General features: G+C 44.1%; 1 protein-coding gene, 1 long non-coding RNA gene and 3 other non-coding genes across 5 annotated transcripts; 3 read left to right on the forward strand and 2 right to left on the reverse strand.

Moving 5' to 3' along the window:
- Positions 1–1,481: 1,481 nt before the first annotated feature.
- On the forward strand, positions 1,482–5,454 carry LOC118775555. The gene is made up of 3 exons (XR_005004843.1): positions 1,482–1,979; positions 4,128–4,211; positions 4,622–5,454. It is a non-coding gene; the product is annotated as an uncharacterized LOC118775555 (long non-coding RNA).
- Positions 5,455–6,414: 960 nt separating this feature from the next.
- Positions 6,415–12,135, forward strand: LOC118774417 (F-box only protein 24-like). The gene is made up of 11 exons (XM_036523763.1): positions 6,415–6,489; positions 6,629–6,712; positions 7,256–7,439; positions 7,765–8,018; positions 8,627–8,894; positions 9,294–9,452; positions 9,918–10,039; positions 10,175–10,306; positions 10,656–10,826; positions 10,917–11,225; positions 12,091–12,135. The coding sequence occupies exons 1-11, from the start codon at positions 6,415–6,417 to the stop codon at positions 12,133–12,135; spliced, it is 1,803 nt and encodes a 600-aa protein (XP_036379656.1).
- A 1,828-nt stretch (positions 12,136–13,963) lies between these two features.
- On the forward strand, positions 13,964–14,154 carry LOC118775793. Its single transcript, XR_005004859.1, has one exon. It is a non-coding gene; the product is annotated as a U2 spliceosomal RNA (small nuclear RNA).
- Positions 14,155–14,741: 587 nt separating this feature from the next.
- Positions 14,742–14,823, reverse strand: trnas-gcu. Its single transcript has one exon. It is a non-coding gene; the product is annotated as a tRNA-Ser (tRNA).
- Positions 14,824–18,534: 3,711 nt separating this feature from the next.
- trnas-gcu lies at positions 18,535–18,616 on the reverse strand. Its single transcript has one exon. It is a non-coding gene; the product is annotated as a tRNA-Ser (tRNA).
- Positions 18,617–18,912: the final 296 nt, after the last annotated feature.

Genomic DNA, 18,912 nt, shown 5'->3' on the forward strand with positions numbered 1-18,912 from the left:
TATTGATTATTGATAGTTTTTAATTCATACTTTTAATTTTTAAATATTATCAGTTAATTTTAATAGCATTTCACAGAGCAAATTCTGATTAATTCTATTCCAGAAAACAGGGGTCATAGTTGTTCATGCCTTTAACACATGGATTTAACATAAATACTTAAAAACATACATTGCCTTGAAAAAGTATTTAGCCCCCCAACCCCTTTTCACACAAACGATTTCCACAACCTGAGATTTTGACTAATTAGACTTTAATAGAGATTTTTTTAATAGACCACATAGGCAGCCAGAGTATAATGTCAAATTGTGATACAAATAAAGTACATTTTGACATTTTAAATCTTCCTTATGGACTCTATTAATTGGCTTCTTATGCAAAATTTCATTGCAAAATTGAAAATGATGAAATTCACTTTTATAATCCATATTTGCTCCTGAATTCTTATGGAATTGAAGAAGTCATCTCAAGGACTTCCAAATAAATGCATGACTATGCTAGGAGTAGTTATCGCGAAGTATTATAAGAGGTCAGTAAGAAACAAAGTTAAGTGCTAAGCTAGTGTAGAGTGCCGTCTCTAATTATAAATATGTAGACGGTCTGTGTCAATCATCGATGCTATAACTGTATACCATTATTTTTCAGTGTTGCATACTGAGAGGAATTTGGCCTACAAATGCAGCCCAGTTCTCTGAATTGTGTTCTCTAATTCTGTGTATGCCACCCTGGCTGGTCAAATGCCAAATGCAGTAAAATAATTCCAGTGGCTCCACCAACCATACACACACGCGCGCGCGCACACACACACACTGTAAGCATAACAGCATTTTGCTGGAGCATCATATCTTTATTTACCAAAACAGTGAAAAACCAATGAGGTCACTCGGGTCAGTAGAGTGATTAAACAATCTTTAGAAGTGTCTGTGTTAGACAGCTGGTGCTACTGAATGCTTTCCAACAGGAACAGAACATTTGTTCTGATTAATTTTCAGTCTGGACTGAGGTAGAGGCCAGTTTTCAGCAGGACAATGACCCAATGCACACATCCAAAAGCACAAAAGAATAGTTGAAAAGGAAAAAAAGTCAATATTTCCACACAAATCTTGGGTAAATTCATACTCAAAATGACAACAGTGATTCGAGCGTAGTGCTTGTAACACTGACTGCTAGGACATTCTTTCAAAAATCTGGTCCAACACGCTTCTAAATAAATTCTCAAGTTTGCATGCACTGCTTAACCGTAACAAACCATAGCCAAATAGTTTCACACGTGCACTAACTCCGCACGCGGTCGCAGTGTTCAGACTGTTTGTTAATGAATAAATAAACTGCGCAATGAAACACTGAAAAAACAATGAAAAACGATATTACGTAAACGTGACGTCATATCAGGAGGAGGATCGTAGTGATGAATAAAACCACAGCAGGACATGTTTATCCTCCCGGCTCCAGATGGCCGGAAGCGGGGTCTCTGCTGGGACTCTGCATGTGAGTAGCACCTGCTTGCTAGTTTCTGAACAGTGGGAAACAGGGATCAGTCCGTGTGAGAGTACAGTGGCGCGTGTGTAAACGCTGCCACTTCTACAGGAATATTCGATCTGCTGCTGTCGCAGTACCTGCCTGTTCCAAAGGCAGGGTATATTCACGTGCACCCCGATTGCCGGCTACTCCTGGATGCCAGTTAGCTACCTTCTCTACCATCTCTTCATCCAAGGACAGTGACAGTGACAATTTCACCCGCTCGAGTAGTACACCTGGTTGCTGATTAGGTGTGTTGACTATCCAGCCCTTCCCGTGACGGTGATCATGCTCCCTGCTGCGTCCGTGTACCATGCCTTACTAGCAGATTGACCGACAGCCTCTGACTCACTCTGGTGCCCACCGTTTGCTGCCAGCATCACCACGCTTGCTCCCGTCCTGCAAGTCGTGGAATCGCCTCCGCTGCCGGCGTGTAGTGACAGCGTTGAAAGGCATCGAGTAGGTGAGTTCTCAGCTCTTTTGCCTGTGTCACTGACTGTGGAGTAGAATGAGTTTAGGATGAGCATTTAGCACTGTTAGCGCTGAATTGTGTGCGAGGCGGTCCTGATTTTAAAAACTATTACTATTATTGTATAGGGCCGTCTAGCTGTTGATACATTTTTATCGGACTTGCTCACCTGTCATTAGAAACTAGTTGCACAATATTTGAATAGTAAAAAGACAGTCCTATGATGACCTAGGACTTTGTTGTTGAATCACTCTGAGCTCTGTCAAGTTTACTACTTTACTCTACTGTCCCCATGTTCAATACCCTTCTCTCTCACGTACGTTGCCCTACACATTACCAGGCTCCGTAGGATAAATCTGTTCCCAGATATTGTAGAAGACTTTGCCTCTTTAAATCTACTGAAAACAATACATGCATGCTTTTCTGGTGTCGTTCGCTGAAAATGATGTCTGCACCCCGTTGTCATTTGAATGGCGTCTACATAAAATCACTTCACCCCGTTCCACAGCTTTGGGCTCTGGTGTTTCATTCACCCAAAAACAATGGCACCCAAGTTTTTCAAGAGATTGCCTGAAAAGTCGTCATCTCTGTATCTCACCAACATTTTGTGATTTTAACATTCATAGTGATTAATCTCATCACACAGCTGCACCTATATTTCCAAGGGTGACCCTTTGTAATCAAACTGTTTTTAATGAGCATCACTTGCACTACTTCACAATTACTGACCACAACGACCTCTGTACTCACACAGGGCAAGGCTAATGGAGTCTCCCAACATACGTACACACTTGGCTAGTTTTCACAACACAAGTTCCACAGTGCACTATGTTGAAGTGTGGAGGATCTGATTGGAGGATCGGTGCTACCCCACTGAGGTCAAATCACAGGGTGCCAAGAGCAGCCAGATGAGGAAACCCTGGCCTACACTGAAGTCCAAAATTATTGGGACACTCACTTTTTTTTCCTGAAAACCCACAATATTTTTGCTGCATATTCCATCAGACATTGGGAATGTCATATTTGTGTCAATGTCAATTTCAGCTTCATCTTCTGTGACCATGTTCCAACCTTGTTAGGTTTATATAGGCTTCAGTATGAGTGTTCAGTTAGGGGGCAGGGCAACGTTCAATCAGGCCTAATTGAAGTGATGGTCATTTTTGTTCACTTTGTCTGCACTCAATAAGTATGCAGGTACCTTTTAAAATTAAGTTAATGTCATGGAATTGACAGTTTGTTTGGCAGAATTAATGTCATACATATTATTAAAATGTTGGAATTAAGGGTAGTCATCAGGCAATCGTGTGCCAACCACCTAAAGAGATGTTTTGAAAATGTTAATAGTTGCCAAAACATGTAACTGTTTTCGCCACACCATAAATTAGGTTCGAGTGATAAAACTAATAGCTACATGGACACATCCACACTTAACCACAAAATGCCCATAATTTTGGACCCTAGTGTACTTACTCTCCCCTATCTCTGGCTGAACAAAGCTGATCTGTTCTGTCAGTGAGGGCTCCTGGTCATTGTTGGCACATAAGGTGGCAAGTTTCAGAGCCAAACTGTGGGGCACAGGGTGCACTCAAACCAAGCACCTTGCTGACTGAGCCACAGTGGGGTCTTTGAGCTTGGAAGAGAGGAAAGGTGATTAGAGTGGAGGCGGCCAGCGGGGCGCTGAACAGGAAAGACTCAAATAGGATGAGCGAGAGGATTAAAGCAATCATTTTTTTCAAGGATTAAACAGAAAATATTCACTTATGATGCTGTTGAAATGATAAATTATTAAGGATTAAATGGTGATATATCAGATAAATGGTGCATTCTGCCACTCGTGGGTGCAATGGCCTGCAAAGACAGTGCTTGCTCTGGACCCATGCCTAGAAGCTCTTTATTTAGTTCACTTGTAGTTTTCCATCCAGTGAATCCTCTTCCAAAGCCTGCACAAAATGAACTGTGTGGTCTATGATCTCTTGGCCTCCCTGCAAATAGAACCACTGTGCTGCTTTTTGAAACAGTGGGGTGGAAGATTTTACTTAATTACATTTAGCTGAAGTGGGCTTGACATTGAGGCTTGTGTGATGTAATACAGATACTTTAGGTTCTAAAAGCACAAACAGTCTCCTCTGCCTTCCCTTGCAGCCATGGGTGTGAAGGTGCTCCAGTGTTTCCCCTGGCCACGCAGTGCTAAGGACCGAGGCAACAGACATCGCCACCTTACAGCAGGTAGGATTGCTGCACACTGTGGGGATTGTTAATTGAGACTGTGTGGTAGCCTTCATGCTAGAGAAACCGTTCTTTGGGTGGAGAACAATTAGTTTAGAAACCGTCTAAGACCTTAGTCATATAGAAACCTCTTAAAATATCATAGCAGCAGTGATGTCATAAAGGCTGGCTTTCATAATGACCATGATGCCATCAAGGCTGGACCTTCATAATGACCAGGATGTCATAAAGGCTGAACCTTCTTAACAACAGTGATGTCATAAAGGCTGGGGTGGAATGATGGCAGGAAGCCCCAGAGGGTTCATTAGAACAAGGCATGTCGTAACATGCTGTGTGTTCTCTTACTGTGGATGTTAATGGATTGTGTCTATTCCCTTACACCTGCCCATATCCTCCCCATCCCCATCCAGGGCCCTCCAGGGACGTGGCAGTGCACCACAGCTGTGTAGCAGACAGGTGTATCGTGGCTGAAGGTAGGGCCAGTGCCAGGCCTGCCCAGCAGGTCTACTTCTCCCAAAAGGCATGCATCACCCTTCGACACCAGATGGACTGCAATGTCATTGATGCAACCTATTGACTCCCCACAATCAGCCCTGCCCCAGAGTCTGTGGAACCAAAGACTTCTGCAGTGAACAAGCTGAAGCATTTCTACTGTGTTGATTTTTAACAGTTCAAACTCTTCACTGGACTGTGCTATGAAGTAAGCATTAACGTGTTCTGGGGGCATCGGAATATCTGTGTATGCAGAGGTGATAGTGGTAAAATGAGTTATATTTACACCATCAAGTGCATTTCTCCTCCTCTCTGAATCCAAGTTTTTTGTTATTTACCAACTTTGTACTGTCTGTGTTTATGTCTGAGTGCAATTTTCTTCATCTGGTTTTAATATACATATAATTAATATTATTAATATAACAATCATTACAGTGAATTGTAGATATAGAATTCTTCAGTGCAGATTACTTCTAGACCAGGGATTGGCATTTCTGAGTTACATTTTAATATTTCCTCCCAGGCCTAGAGCACTCTGTATCTGATGACAGCTCCTGGGTACTAACTTGCACCTGCTAATTACTAATTAAGCACAAAAGTGTGACACTGAGACAGTGTTTTCAGTCTCTGGTACTTGCATAGTTATTTTGTGTACAGCATGTACCACAAGGACAAAATGTTACTGAATTACAACTTGGCACTTTACAGGTTTGTCTACTGAGCGTAAAAATAAAAGCTACTGTGTGAAGTCTCTCTGTCTCCATCTGTTCTGCCTCAGTAACCATGCTACCTTTCAGAAAGACACTTTGTGTTCACATTTTTACTGTTCATCCAGGCATGTAAACAAAACCTGAGTCTGTGCTGTGCTCAAGGGCTGACAAAGGGAGACTAAATAACTGGTCATGCTTTTCATAAGAGAAGCGCTTCCCTGCCCCTAAAAAAGCTGTGCAGCTCTGTACTCACACCAGTTAAGTCATTAAAACCTGGAGATGCTCCATCCTCATCCACCCCTCATTAAAGCCTGGCACATTTCAGCCCTCAGTTCACACTACCCCTGAAGGAGAGAAAGTCTTTTCAGACCTCCTCATAAAGTTGATCCCAAAATAGTCCCGGCTACACAGATGCTGTACGGTTCCATGAATATAATCACACACCATTTTCTATGTCTGAATAGTGATTACAGGTCATATGTCATTGTAACATTGGTGGTTATTACATATAGCATACAGTGGTGTAGTTTAATGAGAAACTAGTGCATATTATAGATACACTGATGTAGTTTGCACATACACCATGAGAAAACATGGGTAAACATGGTAAGGGGGATTTCTATGTTATGCACCATGAAAGCCAGGCACCATTATATCCCTGTGTTCAAAAGTAATCCATGGAATTAAAAATGATGTGCTCATGAACAACATTTCATGAACAACAATGGTCCAATTTTCTCATCACTAACTGACAGTCATATATGTGTAACATAAAAGTTCTGGAATCTTTGATCAGCGCACATCACAATATGGCAGCGATATGTCATAGAGCAATCTCGTTGGAGCAAAAAGGGAAATTTGTACTAAAGTTCTGACAATTCTCCTAAGACAAATACACACTCCGCAATGCCACATACATTCCATCTGTTTGAATTAGGCACCAAGCGCATTTATATCTCATATAAATTTCTCGTATGAGCTGATAAGTTATAAATTGATTCATGGATGACAGTCCTGAAAAGGAGACGAGGAAACGTCCCCCAGACCCGCGTCATAAGACTGCAGGTTCATCTACTGTAAGTCTTGAGTGGCACAGGTATCTGTGTGAACAGGTGTCGCGAAGGCTTCTCTGGGTGGCATTCTGAGGCATGTCTCAGCAGAATCGCGTGAATCTGAAGAGGGGTTATAAGGGGGTCGTGTGCTTTCTTTCCTTAGTCTAAGAAGAGAAGGACCGCGACATCTACGGCCAATAAGGATGCAGCGGCGCGGACATCAATCGAATCCCTGCCGCCAGAGATGGTGAGGCATGCAGCCGGCCCTGACATGTTTCAGCTTTTTTTGGATGATGCGGAGTTCATTAATTGCAATTGCAATGCAAATAATTTGTACCTCTGCCCAGTTTAATTCAGGCATTCAATTAAAAAATAGCGTCCTGTAAAGTAGCTATGTATTAAAGTTTAATGCCAAGAACTGACCACCCCCCCCCCCTCATGCGGCCTCATCATTTTTGGCCGCGGTCAACAAACCTATTTTTTTAAGTCTTCTAAAGTTTTGCGAAGTGTGCATTTTTTACGTAGTCTCATGTATATACAGTATACATATGCCTCGGCAGGTAAAAAGGATCTATTTTCAAACAATACATCATACCTAGCTATAAATAAATATACATTCAAATGACCTTAATTAATATGGCTGTGTATTTTTTTTTTTACATATGTTGCTTTTTCGTATGAACCCAATTTACAAATAATAATAATGCGGTAAGTAATGGTTGTATAAATAGACGATTTATGCATTACCTAAAATGTATTGGCTCCTAAAAAACCAAAAATTTTCCACCAGCTGGAGGACATTTTGTCCAGGGTGTCTGTCGGTGACATCATCGCTTTCGGCGCGACCTGCCACGCCTTCCATCACTTGAGCCTGAGCCCCTCCCTCTGGAGGACGCTGTGCCGTCGCCAGGCAATCGGTCCGCGCCGTTCTACCAAATCGCCCACCAACTGGAAGAGGACCGCTATATTGAAATGTAGGAGGAAGTTACAATGCTTGTGGCCTTGTTAATTTGTTTCCTAATCTTCATCATTTAAAAAAAAATCACTCGTGTTTTTTCTCAATTCAATGGCAAAAACAGCAGCCTGAAAATAATGAAACGCTGTGGTTTTATGAACTCTGTTATGTGCCTTTAAAAATGTAGTATGGAATTCATGTAAGACTTTGTTCACCAAACCCCCACTGGTTTGTGTGTCTGTGTGGAACAGGCTGTTTGGGTGAGCATGTAGAGTATTCCCTGATTCTGTGGTAACATTTTGAATGTTGTGTGTCATGTGTGCCCCCCCCCCCCCCCCCCCCAGACAGCCAGGCCCTGTACCTGCAGACGCTGGGTGGCAGTGGCATTGGTCGGGGGGCGCCCTGCGTGTCACGTGCCATCACCCCTCCCCAGGCTCTGGGCTTCAAGCAGATCCTGCCCACGTGCGATAACCACTTCCTGTGGGATGATCAGGGCACTGTCTTCATGCTGTACGACTCTGTGACGCTGTCCTCCAGCGGTCAGCTGGTCTGGAGTGAAGCCAGTCGCCACTCTGTGCTGTGCCACAATGTCAAAGATGTAAGCAGGGGCATGGGGTCAGTTCAATCACCACAGTAAGGCAGAGGGCCAGGCTCTTAACTCCCTAGGGAACCCAGCTTTTGTAAGATGCTACAGTCTGGCTGGGGTGTACAGGCTGTGTATGATCAGTCTCCATGGTCGTGATGACAGACAAATATAGTATTTTTGTCCCCCCCCCCCCCCCCCCCCCCACACACACACATAAATTTAGAGTTGCCCAGAGTGAGATAGATCACTGAATCATTCCAGGAATACTGCAGGCAGATTTTGTGCTGGAAAATGTACACTTTGGTGTTCTTGTTTTGCACAGATTTTATTTCTTATTGCTGAAGCACCAACATAGGAAAGATGGCTACATATCCTAACTTGTTTAAGATTCCTTGACAAGATAGCAGAACTGCAGATAGGCAAGCATATACAAGTTAAATTTAAATTTAGATTTAAATAAAAAGCCAGCCAATCACAGGCAGCATTGTCCCCTGTTAGTCCGCTGTAAGCTTGCATACAGAGACAGATTCAGGTTTGGAATTTCCTGATTAGCTAGTGTGTCAAGCTTTTGATTTAAATAACTGTTGGCTGAAAGCTCCCCATCTTCCCCTCATTCCCAGTTTACAGTGGACCCTCGCAGTGACGTGTCCCATCGCCAGTACGTGTACGTCCTGGTTACTCGGCCACCAGCGGTCATGGAGGGTGCCCCCCCCAGCTGGCAGGGACCCCTTGAGAATGGCGTGACCCGGAAACGTTGCGACTGTGTGGAGATCTATCATCAGTACAGTGGAGAGAGAGTATTTCACATGACCTTTCACCCCTCGCTGACCTTCACACAGCTCCGACTCATGGGGCCAGAGGTCAACAGGACGCTGCTGCTGCTCACCGGTCAGTGGGACAGGCAAGGTGGCACGCACCTCTCTGGCTGGTCAATGTTGAAGCCTGTCAGACATTGTGCTGTCTGGAAAAAATTCCCCCTCCTACTTTCTCTCTCTTTCTCTAGCGTTCCCTGTTTCTGTCCCTTCCTCTCTCCCCTCTGCTGTCTGTCTTGCTCCCATTTCAGTGTCATTCCCAAAATATTATTGCCACGGAATATTGACATATTGAAATATATAATACAAAAGCTTTAGCAGTAGTAAGCGCAAGAAAGATTTCTGTACTTTGAGATAAAACAGAAGAAAAGGAAGAAGAAGAAGTAATGGACAAATTATTTACTCAAGGTATTTTACTGGTGTTGCAGCAGTTCAATCTGTTGTCCTTTGGGTTACTGCTCTGCCTCTCTCTCAGACTCTGGGAAGGTCTACACCGTCCCTCTGAATGAAACCCAGCTGGACAGACCCCGCTCCTTCACAGTCCAGCTGACCCTCAAGGAGATCAGCAATTTGCTGCCTGAATTGCCAGTCAAGCAGATCCATACCAGCTACAGCAGTGTCCTCTATGTCACAGGTAATGCAAGGAGGTGGAGCTGGCAGAGGGCATTTTAATTTAAACAGTATCTGAGATCAGCACTTCAGCTTCAGTTGGGCAGTGGAGAGTGTGTGTAACAGTGTGTTCTTTCTCACAGGTTAGCTTGGTGTTTTGTGTGTTTGCGTGTATGTGTGCATGTGTGAGAAACAAGTGTGTGTGTGTATGTGTTTATGTGTGTGTGTGCATAATAGCATATCCTCTCTCTGTAATAACTTTATTTATGTGTGTGTTTCTGTGTGTGTCTATATGTATGCATGCATTGGTGTGAGTATGTGTGTAAGAGTGTGTGTACTTCCTCACAGGCAACAGCTCAGTTTATGTGTTTGTGTGTGTTCTCTCACAGATAACAACTCGGTGTGTGTGTGTTCTCTCACAGTTAACAGCTTGGTATATGTGTATGTTCTCTCTCTGATTTAACAGACTCTGTGTGTGTGTCTCTCACAGTTAACAGCTCAGTGTATGTGGAAACACACTCTCCAGGAGTGCATCGCCAGCTCTTTGGAACTCTCCAAGGGTTCAACACTCACAGTGGCCACACTCCTACACCTATCCCCCTGCCTCACAAGGTACCCCATCCTCTTCTCACTTGATAATTTTTAAACAACACTTCATATCACTTAAAAAAAACAAGTGTAACATGGCTATCTCCACTTCACTCTCTTCCTCTCTCCAATCTCTCTCTCTCTCACTCTCTCATTCAGGTTGTGAAGTGCTCTTTGGGCCTCAGCCACCTCTGTCTGTTGGATGAAAGTGGGCATGTCTTCATGCAGGGCAGCAACAATCATGGGCAGCTGGGGACTGGGGACAAGATAGACCGCAGAGAGCCCACCCAAGTACACACACCTCACACACATGTGCCACTGTACACACCTTACACATGTATCACACCACTCTGTACACTTTATACATCTCACACACCATTGTGTACACCTTACACAAACACTGATACATACGCCTAACACACACACACACACATACACACACTGCTTTGTAAACCTTATCCACATTACACACACCGCTAGGTACACTTTACACATACATTATCACTCAGCATACGTGCAATATATAACATACACACCCCACTTAATGCATAACACACGTGTATACGCATACATATACATTCATACACACAGCGGGGTCGTACAATGACTATACAGTGTCTTGTGGTTCTCCCCCCTGCAGGTTGTGCTGTCCCTTACTCCGGTGGATGTGTGGTGTGGACTGAACCATTCGCTGGCCCTGCTGCAGGGAGAGACGGGGGAGAAGGAGGTGCAGGGCTGTGGGTGTGGCCGAGGGGGCCGACTGCCAGGCTGGTCCCAGGGGAGCCCCGTGTTCGTGAGGCTTAGTGTGAAGGTGCGTGACCCCCTCAGCTTGGCTTCTGTCTCATACCGCTGGGCCTGCATCTCTCCTGACACCTCCTAAACTCGTCCTTAACCTTGCCAGGCTCCGCGGAGCACCCGTGCCCTCTGCTCCTCCAAATACTACATCTACCTGCTCTGTTGCCATGACATCGAGGAGCTCCCCCTGTTCTGCAGCCCCCAGCCAGCCGAGGGGAGGAGAGAAAGAGCAGAAGAGGAGGCTGAGAGGGAGGGGCTGCGGAGGTGCCTCTCTCAGATCAGGGAGTGTGGCCTTCCAGAACAGCTAGCAAAGCTAAGGGAGGCTGTGCAGAGACACATGACTCTTAGCCCCTCCCACAAAGAATTCTTAGAGGAAGCTCTGACCATGATGGAACAGGGCCCTTCCTCTACCTCAGTCCAAACTGAAAATTCATCAGAACAAATGTTCTGTTCCTGTTGAAAATCATTCAGGAGCACTAGCTGTCTAACACACAGACACTTCTAAAGATTGTTTAATCACTCTACTGACCCAAGTGACCTCATTGGTTTTTCACTGTTTTGGTAAATAAAGATATGATGCTCCAGCAAAATGCTGTTATGCTTACAGTGCGTGTGTGTATGGTTGGTGGAGCCACTGGATTTATTTTACTGCATTTGGCATTTGACCAGCCAGGGTGGCATACACGGACTTAGAGAACATAATTCAAGGCCAAATTCCTCTCAGTTAGAGACGACACAAGTATGAATTAAAAACTATCAATAATAACAGATGAACACGCATAAGGCAAATTGAATTCACTAAAACAACCTCATTTAGCCTACCGTAAAAAATGTATTTGTTTGTGATATTTCGTTTTTTAGCCACAGAAAATAAATAGGACTAAGCATTTTAAGCCACTGCTCTTTCGTCTTATAGTCATGAAAAATAAACATAATTTTCTCTGAGGCAGGCTGTTATTTCACTGAAAGGTCGCGCATACCAGCGATTAGAGACCTGCGTTTATTGGAGACTCGGCTATTATTGGAAGTTTTACGGTATATTGGATCATTAAAAAGTCACTGAGGGTCTTGACATTTGACCGTTATCGCAGGCATACACAGTCCATCGAGACTGATGTCTATCCATTTTTTAAAAAATTAAAACGCTGTAGAATTGGATTAAGCGGTCAGTTTAGACTATTTAACTGAGATATTCCCACTCCTAATATTCCAATACCATTGTGCCGAATGGACCTTAGTGTTTAAAAGTAAACGATGAGATGTATTCCCCTCCCCCCCAGGTATGGGCGGCGTCCAAGGCCAAGGCTTACGCCTGTAAGAAGTGACCGTTTACAATGATCAAGAGCTGAGTGATAAGGTAGCCTATAGAAAAAAAACTGTTCACTCGTGTTTCAGCGGGAGTGAAATTTCGCTACGTAGCCTACACGTTAAGAGCAGACAAAAACAGATAGTTAAAAACGAAATAAAACAAGTTGACTTTTCGGACACTGAAGCGACACTGGCAAAAGCTCATTGCACAAATCCTGGACCTGTTAGGAAGATAGGTATTTGTCACCTGATTTCGGAGGGCATATTTTTGTCCGGCGCATGGTTTGCCAGGAGACTGATCGCCAGTGGTGATTTTGCTGTATGGGAACGAAGGTGTTTATTTGCGGAAAACCGTAAGTACGAACTATTTATATCTGTATAACAAGGTGGTCAATAATGTGCTGTGTGTACATAGCGTTTATAGTTCGTTGGCGTCTAACAATGAGCTTGGACGTTCTAGGCTAGTTTAGACTAGGAAACTCGGAGTGGGGCGTGCATAGCTAACCCGCTAACGCTGGCTACGAGCGGTTCAAAGAAACTGCGACTGAGGCCTAGAATAGTTTGGATTTGGAGGCGTCGGCCCACATTTAGTAAACACGTTTACCATTATTTGTATGACTTACAGTTTTCGACTTGTCCTCGGTTTGTAAGCATGCAATGAAATTTAAAAAAGGTTTAAGTAATAAAAAAAATACAATGGCAGGTGAAAAATGTGTAACTTGGCTGTAAGCAAAATAGGCCTACAGATCGACGGTTTCCGAGGGGCCAGTGTAGTGTTTAATGCTGATAGTTATATTACGTTTTCAACGTATAGTGTGACTCATTACCCCTGTGTAAATAAAAACAAGAAATAATTTGGAATGTGAATTGGGTTTAACTGCAGCTAGTCCTTCTCGACAAAATGTCGGTTGGCGGGCTGTTTTTTTCTTTTTTTCTGGAGGGAAAGCTGGAGCCGGGACGACGCCACTCAGAGGTGTTAATAGAGCTGATCTTGCCGCGCCAGACATAATGCCATTTACACTAGCGTTATCTCTTTGAAGAAGAGTTTTGTGAAGGTGGCGTTTTCTCGCTTCTTAACTTTCACCTCCCGCCGTGTGTACCTTAAGGGCCATGGTTTCATTTTTCGTCAATTAAATATGATTAAAGCGCAGAGGGCGCCCTCACTGCATTTTTTTTTATGTCGTTTGCGAATATCGACAGTTCATCGAGGTGTTGGACCCAATGTGTAATGTAATAACATAGCCTACATGAAGTGCATGTAAATGTCACTGGACCTTGATTGCTTTAAGGTTAGACCGTGCAACCGTAAACGCCACAGGTTTGTAAATGCGAGTTCGTGCCTCACTTTGAAGCGGTTCACTTTAAGGAATAGTGACACGACGGTCCACTGCATTCGTGCGTTGAGTAAAGCTGTACATGGTGTTCCTATATCAGTTTTCAGAAATGTGTCGGTCAGAATGTTTCAGTTTTGTACTTAGTAAAGGGTAGTGGAAAATATAGCCGCACCGTCACCTCGACACGCGTTTCTTAATCCGTGCGGTCTGTACCTTCTCTGATGCCGTAGACACCTGCGTCAGCCCAGTCAGATGTGTCAAATGTGAACTGGAGCGATTGGTGGACATGGTTTCTTGTGTGCATGCCGATGCATTGTGGGATAGTTATCGAAATTAAAACGTGATTAAAAGTTACCAATCGATGTTGAAATGTGCACTACTAACATGTAATGAGGGCTCTACCGTGTGTACATTTCGGATGTCGTTACGAATTAGACCCCGTATGTATCGTCCCCGTCCCCGTACGTTGTATGGCCGAGATCGGCGCCCCCGACTCAAGCGGTGGCTCAGCATCGCTTCTCGGCCTTTTGGCTAAGATCAAGTGTAGTATCTGTTCTTATCAGTTTAATATCTGATACGTCCCCTATCTGGGGACCATATATTAAATTGATTTTTGGAACAGGGAGATGGAATAGGGGCTTGCTCCGTCCACTCCACGCATCGACCTGGTATTGTAGTATCTCCAGGAACGGTGCACTCCCCACCCGGGGAAATGCCGTGGTTAAAAAAGTAGAGAATGTGTGTATCCACGTGTGTGCTGAAGGTATGATCGGCGCTACCTAGGTTTACAGTATTTCGTTTCTTCTGTGACGCATCGTTTGTATAAAAGAGACTGCAGTTTTTTGATGTGCTTCACTTACAGAAAACTTCCGTTTGCTTCTACCATTTTTTTAGTTTTAGTGACATACAGGGTAGTGTAGTGTAAACGATCTAATACTCCTCTCATGTTTTGGATGTGTTAGTGCAATGTATTTCTTTATCCCATGTGTCTGTTGTGATTAACACCACTAGAGGGAGCCTGGAATACCAGCACCAGCCCTGGATAGGATTTTCATCCTTATGATGGTGATGGTTATAGAATGACCCCCCTCCAGGGAGTGCTGTTGAATCTGAACGTTGCCTGTCTTGACACAGTGAGATGTGTGACTGGTATTCCTTTGTAAAATACACCAGAGTGATATTTTCTTTCTCACACCTGCATTAAAAGGTAGTTATACCTTTTATATTTATTCATTTGTCAGGTGCTTTTATCAAAAGTGGCTTGCAAGTGAGAAAATTGCCGGTCCTATCGACGAGGATGGGATTCGAACCCACGCGTGCAGAGCACAATGGATTAGCAGTCCATCGCCTTAACCACTCGGCCACCTCGTCACTTTTACTCATAAACCCATTTCAGTTTGCAGCACCTAGAATTCCGTCTTACAGAGACTGAAATTGACTCATTTTATTTCGCCCCCTGCTCCTATGCACAAGGTCACCGGTCTGTAGGCAGACGCGTGTGTGTGTGTGTAGTTTCCCTCTGACCGCCTTAATCTCCATATCGTCTGCTTTGTCTCTGCTGTTTTTGTCACCCTCTTGGTTAGTTAGTAATTGAAAGGGAGACCTGGCTCAAGTAACTTAGCTGGGTGAATAAAGGAGAAGAAACCTCATCTCCCCAGACGCTTAAAAGCATCAGAGCTACAGTGTGTCTTCAGGTTTCCCATTCAGTGGAATACACGGGTGGACAATGAAAACATTTAACAGTTCCTGGTTGTATGCCTGAATCTGTATGATAAAAGCGTGCTTCTTTGACAGGGACACCAGTAGCCTGTGGCTGCTATGCTGGGCCAGCACGGCCACTCCTGGTGGAAGATCATTGAATGTTTCCATGTTTGTTCTTTGCAGGGAGCAGCGCCTGGAGCAGGGAGGGGTTTTCAGGCCCTGGAGAGCAGTGTGAGGTGAGTGGCAGCAGAGAGTCGGGGACCGTGGGCTTAGCTTTGATATATGCAGCCAGAATGTGTAAATCACTCACACCACACAGCACGTGGGCTTTGAAACCCCTCATTGGGAAGTTCCTCTGCACCCAGGGCCCAGAGGAGGAGTGATACCAGGTCGATGCATGGAGAGGACGCAGCGGGAGCCAGAACAGATACGGCTCTTGATCTTAGCTAAAAGACTGAGAAGTAAAAGCTGTTCCTTCGAGGAACAGACACTCTTCCTTTATTCTGTGAGTCAGTGCAGATCAGCGTTTGGCTCAGCTGAGTGGAAATGGAGAGGGCCCTGCTGTCAGGTTATGACATATTCGGGGATTCCGAGAAGAACACAGGTACGTCTGTTATCCCGGAAAACAGCTTTATCGTCACTGTCATTTCATGTGTACGTTTGCACTTGTGGAACATTTTTATTTTTCAGTGCAGATTCACATAAGTTGCAACATAACCATAACCCAGTTCTTCTGACTCCCAAATTGGAAAAATTCTAGCTAACGGTGATATAACGTTAGAAAATATAGCAAATGCAGCGGTGAGAACTATGAGAAGCTTAATGCGTGAGTTATTTAAATACTGAAATCCTGTGTTTCTGGGTGTGATTAAAATATTCAGTGCATCAGATACCATGGTCTTCTGTTTTTTCCATGTCGTGCTTGCTGAGTCAGCTGAGCAGTGCGATTGCACTGATGCGTCCACGGATAAAGCGAGTTAATTCATCTCAAAAATTAAAGTATGCGAATATTTATCCTGGGAAATTATATCATAGTATTTATTCTTAAAATTTAATTTCAAAATAAGAGAGTTCACATTTATGTGCTTGTATTTCTGAGTACCACAAAGCATGCCCACATTTGCTGCTGTTTTGCCTACCAAGGAAGACAACAGGCTATCATGTCTGCACGTACAGAATACCATTTTTGGGTATACGTCTGCTGCAGTTCTATATGTACTAAACCAGTTTTACTAAAGGATATTAGCTCAGATATTAACAACCTCCATGCCTTGCTAACTTGTACAACTAACTGAGCTGCTAGCACTGGGCAGAAGGTCTGTTTATTATGACGTCATGACCAAATTCTAGAAGAGCAGGTGTGCATGAGCTGAAAGAAGTCACTGCAGGGGGGGGGGGGGGGGGGGGGGTAGTTAAAAATATTTTAGAGCTTATGTGTGAAAGGGTTAAATGCATGATTGTGAACGGGGGCAGAGGAGACAAGGTCACTCTTAGGTGGGCGGTTCAGTGTGTACACAACCACATTCATTTGTTCGCCATTTCACTGGAGTGATCGATGTTGAGTTGAGACTCCACAGAGGACTCATTGGGGTAGATCCTGTTACTTCAGAGATGAGTCCTCATGGCTCTTTCAATGGAGTGTATGGAATGGGCTAATTTGACTATTTTGGTAGCAGATATTTTCAGCCATACAATGACATTTCTAATCCAAAGCTAATTCACACAGCTCTTAAAGAAAATTTAAAATATTATATCTGTTGTTCATGAACTATTCATAAGATGCGTGCAATTGTTGTCAAGATGTAATTGATTCGTATTTTAATTTGTCATTGTACTCTGGCTGCTTATATGAACGATATATATTTGTATTTATGTAGCGACTGCTTATCAAAATCAGAATTTATTTACCAAGCATGCTTCTACACATAGAAGGGATATGACTCTGTTCCAGTATCTTTTGTAATGTTTGTGTACAGCATCAAATCTGTCAGCAACACGCATCAAACAACAGTATTGCAGGACATACATGCAATATTTATAGAATGAATGAGGTATATATGAGCAGCTATTGCACAATGAACATGAGTTAAAGTGTGCCTGAATGCAGGCTTTTGAAGATCTCAGTGAAGCCAGGGACGAGTAGATCAGCGCAGACCTTGAGACAGGAGAGGGAGACTCTGTCTGGGCCTGGTGCTTTCTTGATCTTTTGTCTCTGCAAGAGTCTGCAAATGTCTTCTTCACAAATCCTGAGTGTAGGCTGGGGGGCATGGAGGGTGGGGGGTATTGTTGTAAGTGCAGGGTGAGAATTGGTCCAGGTGGGGGTTGGGGGGGGGGGGGGCATAGTTGTTAGTGCCATGTGTGAGTTGGAGCGAGCAAGGGGTGTAGCTATTGTCTTTTCAGACTGGCCGCAGAACACATTTAGGTCTTCAGACAGCTGACAATTCTCCATGGTGTGGGGGTGAATGTCTTTAGTTGGTGAAGTCCTTAAGGCCTTTGTACAGTAACGCTGCGTAGTTGAATGAAAACAACCTGTTTTTTCGGAGTAGTCTCTTTTGGCTGCCCTGATTTTCTTTTGTCAATGTGTTCTTTGCCTGGTTATACGTGGTCCTGTCCTCGCTGCTGTAGGCATCCTCCTTCGACCGACGAAGCTGTCCGAGTTTGGCGGTGAGCCACGGTTTGTCTTTGTTGTATGTGATATGAGCCCTTGTGGGGATGTCCTGACAGACACTGACATGATGTCACATTATCAGTAAGCTCATCCAGATCAGTGGCTGCTAGTTCAAAGACGCTACAGTCAGTGCAGTCAAAGTAGGCCTGTAGAGGGTGCTTAGCCTCGCTGGTCCATTTTTCACCGTGTTCACCACAGGTTTAGCAAATTTTAGTTTCTGCCTGTATGTCAGGATAAGATGAACCAGGCAGTGAGTCCTGGAACTTTGTGCAGGACAGAGTGACAGGCTTCCTTTAACATGGTGTGACAGTGGTCTAGTGTGTTGCTGTCCCTGGTGGGACTCTTAATGTGTTGTCTGTATCTCGGCAGTTCTTGACTGAGGTTTGCTCTGTTAAAATCCTCCAAAACAAGATGCACGGTGTCTGGGTGTTTTTGCTCTACAATGATTATCTGGTCGACCAAGAGCTGTTGTGCGTCACTCATACAGGCTTGACATGGAATGTAAACACTGACCAGTATTAAGGAAGCAAACTCTCGTAGTGAATACAAGAATTTGCGGTTTATGAACAACGTTTCCAAGTCTGGGCAGCATGACTTCATTAACACTGTGACATCAGTAGACCAACCTTGATTTAACATAGAGGCAGATTCAGCCACCTCTCTTCTATAGAGTATGGTCTGGTGGTATGGTATGAGAAAATTGCAGGTCCTATCGACGAGGATGGGATTCGAACCCACGCGTGCAGAGCACAATGGATTAGCAGTCCATCGCCTTAACCACTCGGCCACCTCGTCACTTTTACTCGTAAACCCATTTCAGTTTGCAGCGCCTAGAATTCCGTCTTACAGAGACTGAATTTGACTCATTTTATTTCGCCCCCTGCTCCTATGCACAAGGTCACCGGTCTGTAGGCAGACGCGTGTGTGTGTGTATTTTCCCTCTGACCACCTTAATCTCCATATCGTCTGCTTTGTCTCTGCTGTTTTTGTCACCCTCTTGGTTAGTTAGTAATTGAAAGGGAGACCTGGCTCAAGTAACTTAGCTGGGTGAATAAAGGAGAAGAAACCTCATCTCCCCAGACGCTTAAAAG

This window comes from Megalops cyprinoides, chromosome 3 (genome assembly GCF_013368585.1).
Source record: "Megalops cyprinoides isolate fMegCyp1 chromosome 3, fMegCyp1.pri, whole genome shotgun sequence".
Taxonomy (NCBI): Eukaryota; Metazoa; Chordata; class Actinopteri; order Elopiformes; family Megalopidae; genus Megalops; species Megalops cyprinoides.

What these genes read in the sequence shown, in the direction of transcription:
- LOC118774417 (XM_036523763.1), top strand. Translation starts at nt 6,415, where the DNA reads ATGGATGACAGTCCTGAAAAGGAGACGAGGAAACGTCCCCCAGACCCG. An exon ending in AATCCCTGCCGCCAGAGATG is followed by an intron (nt 6,713 to 7,255) that starts GTGAGGCATGCA and finishes ATTTTCCACCAG; the next exon opens with CTGGAGGACATTTTGTCCAG. An exon ending in GAGGACCGCTATATTGAAAT is followed by an intron (nt 7,440 to 7,764) that starts GTAGGAGGAAGT and finishes CCCCCCCCCCAG; the next exon opens with ACAGCCAGGCCCTGTACCTG.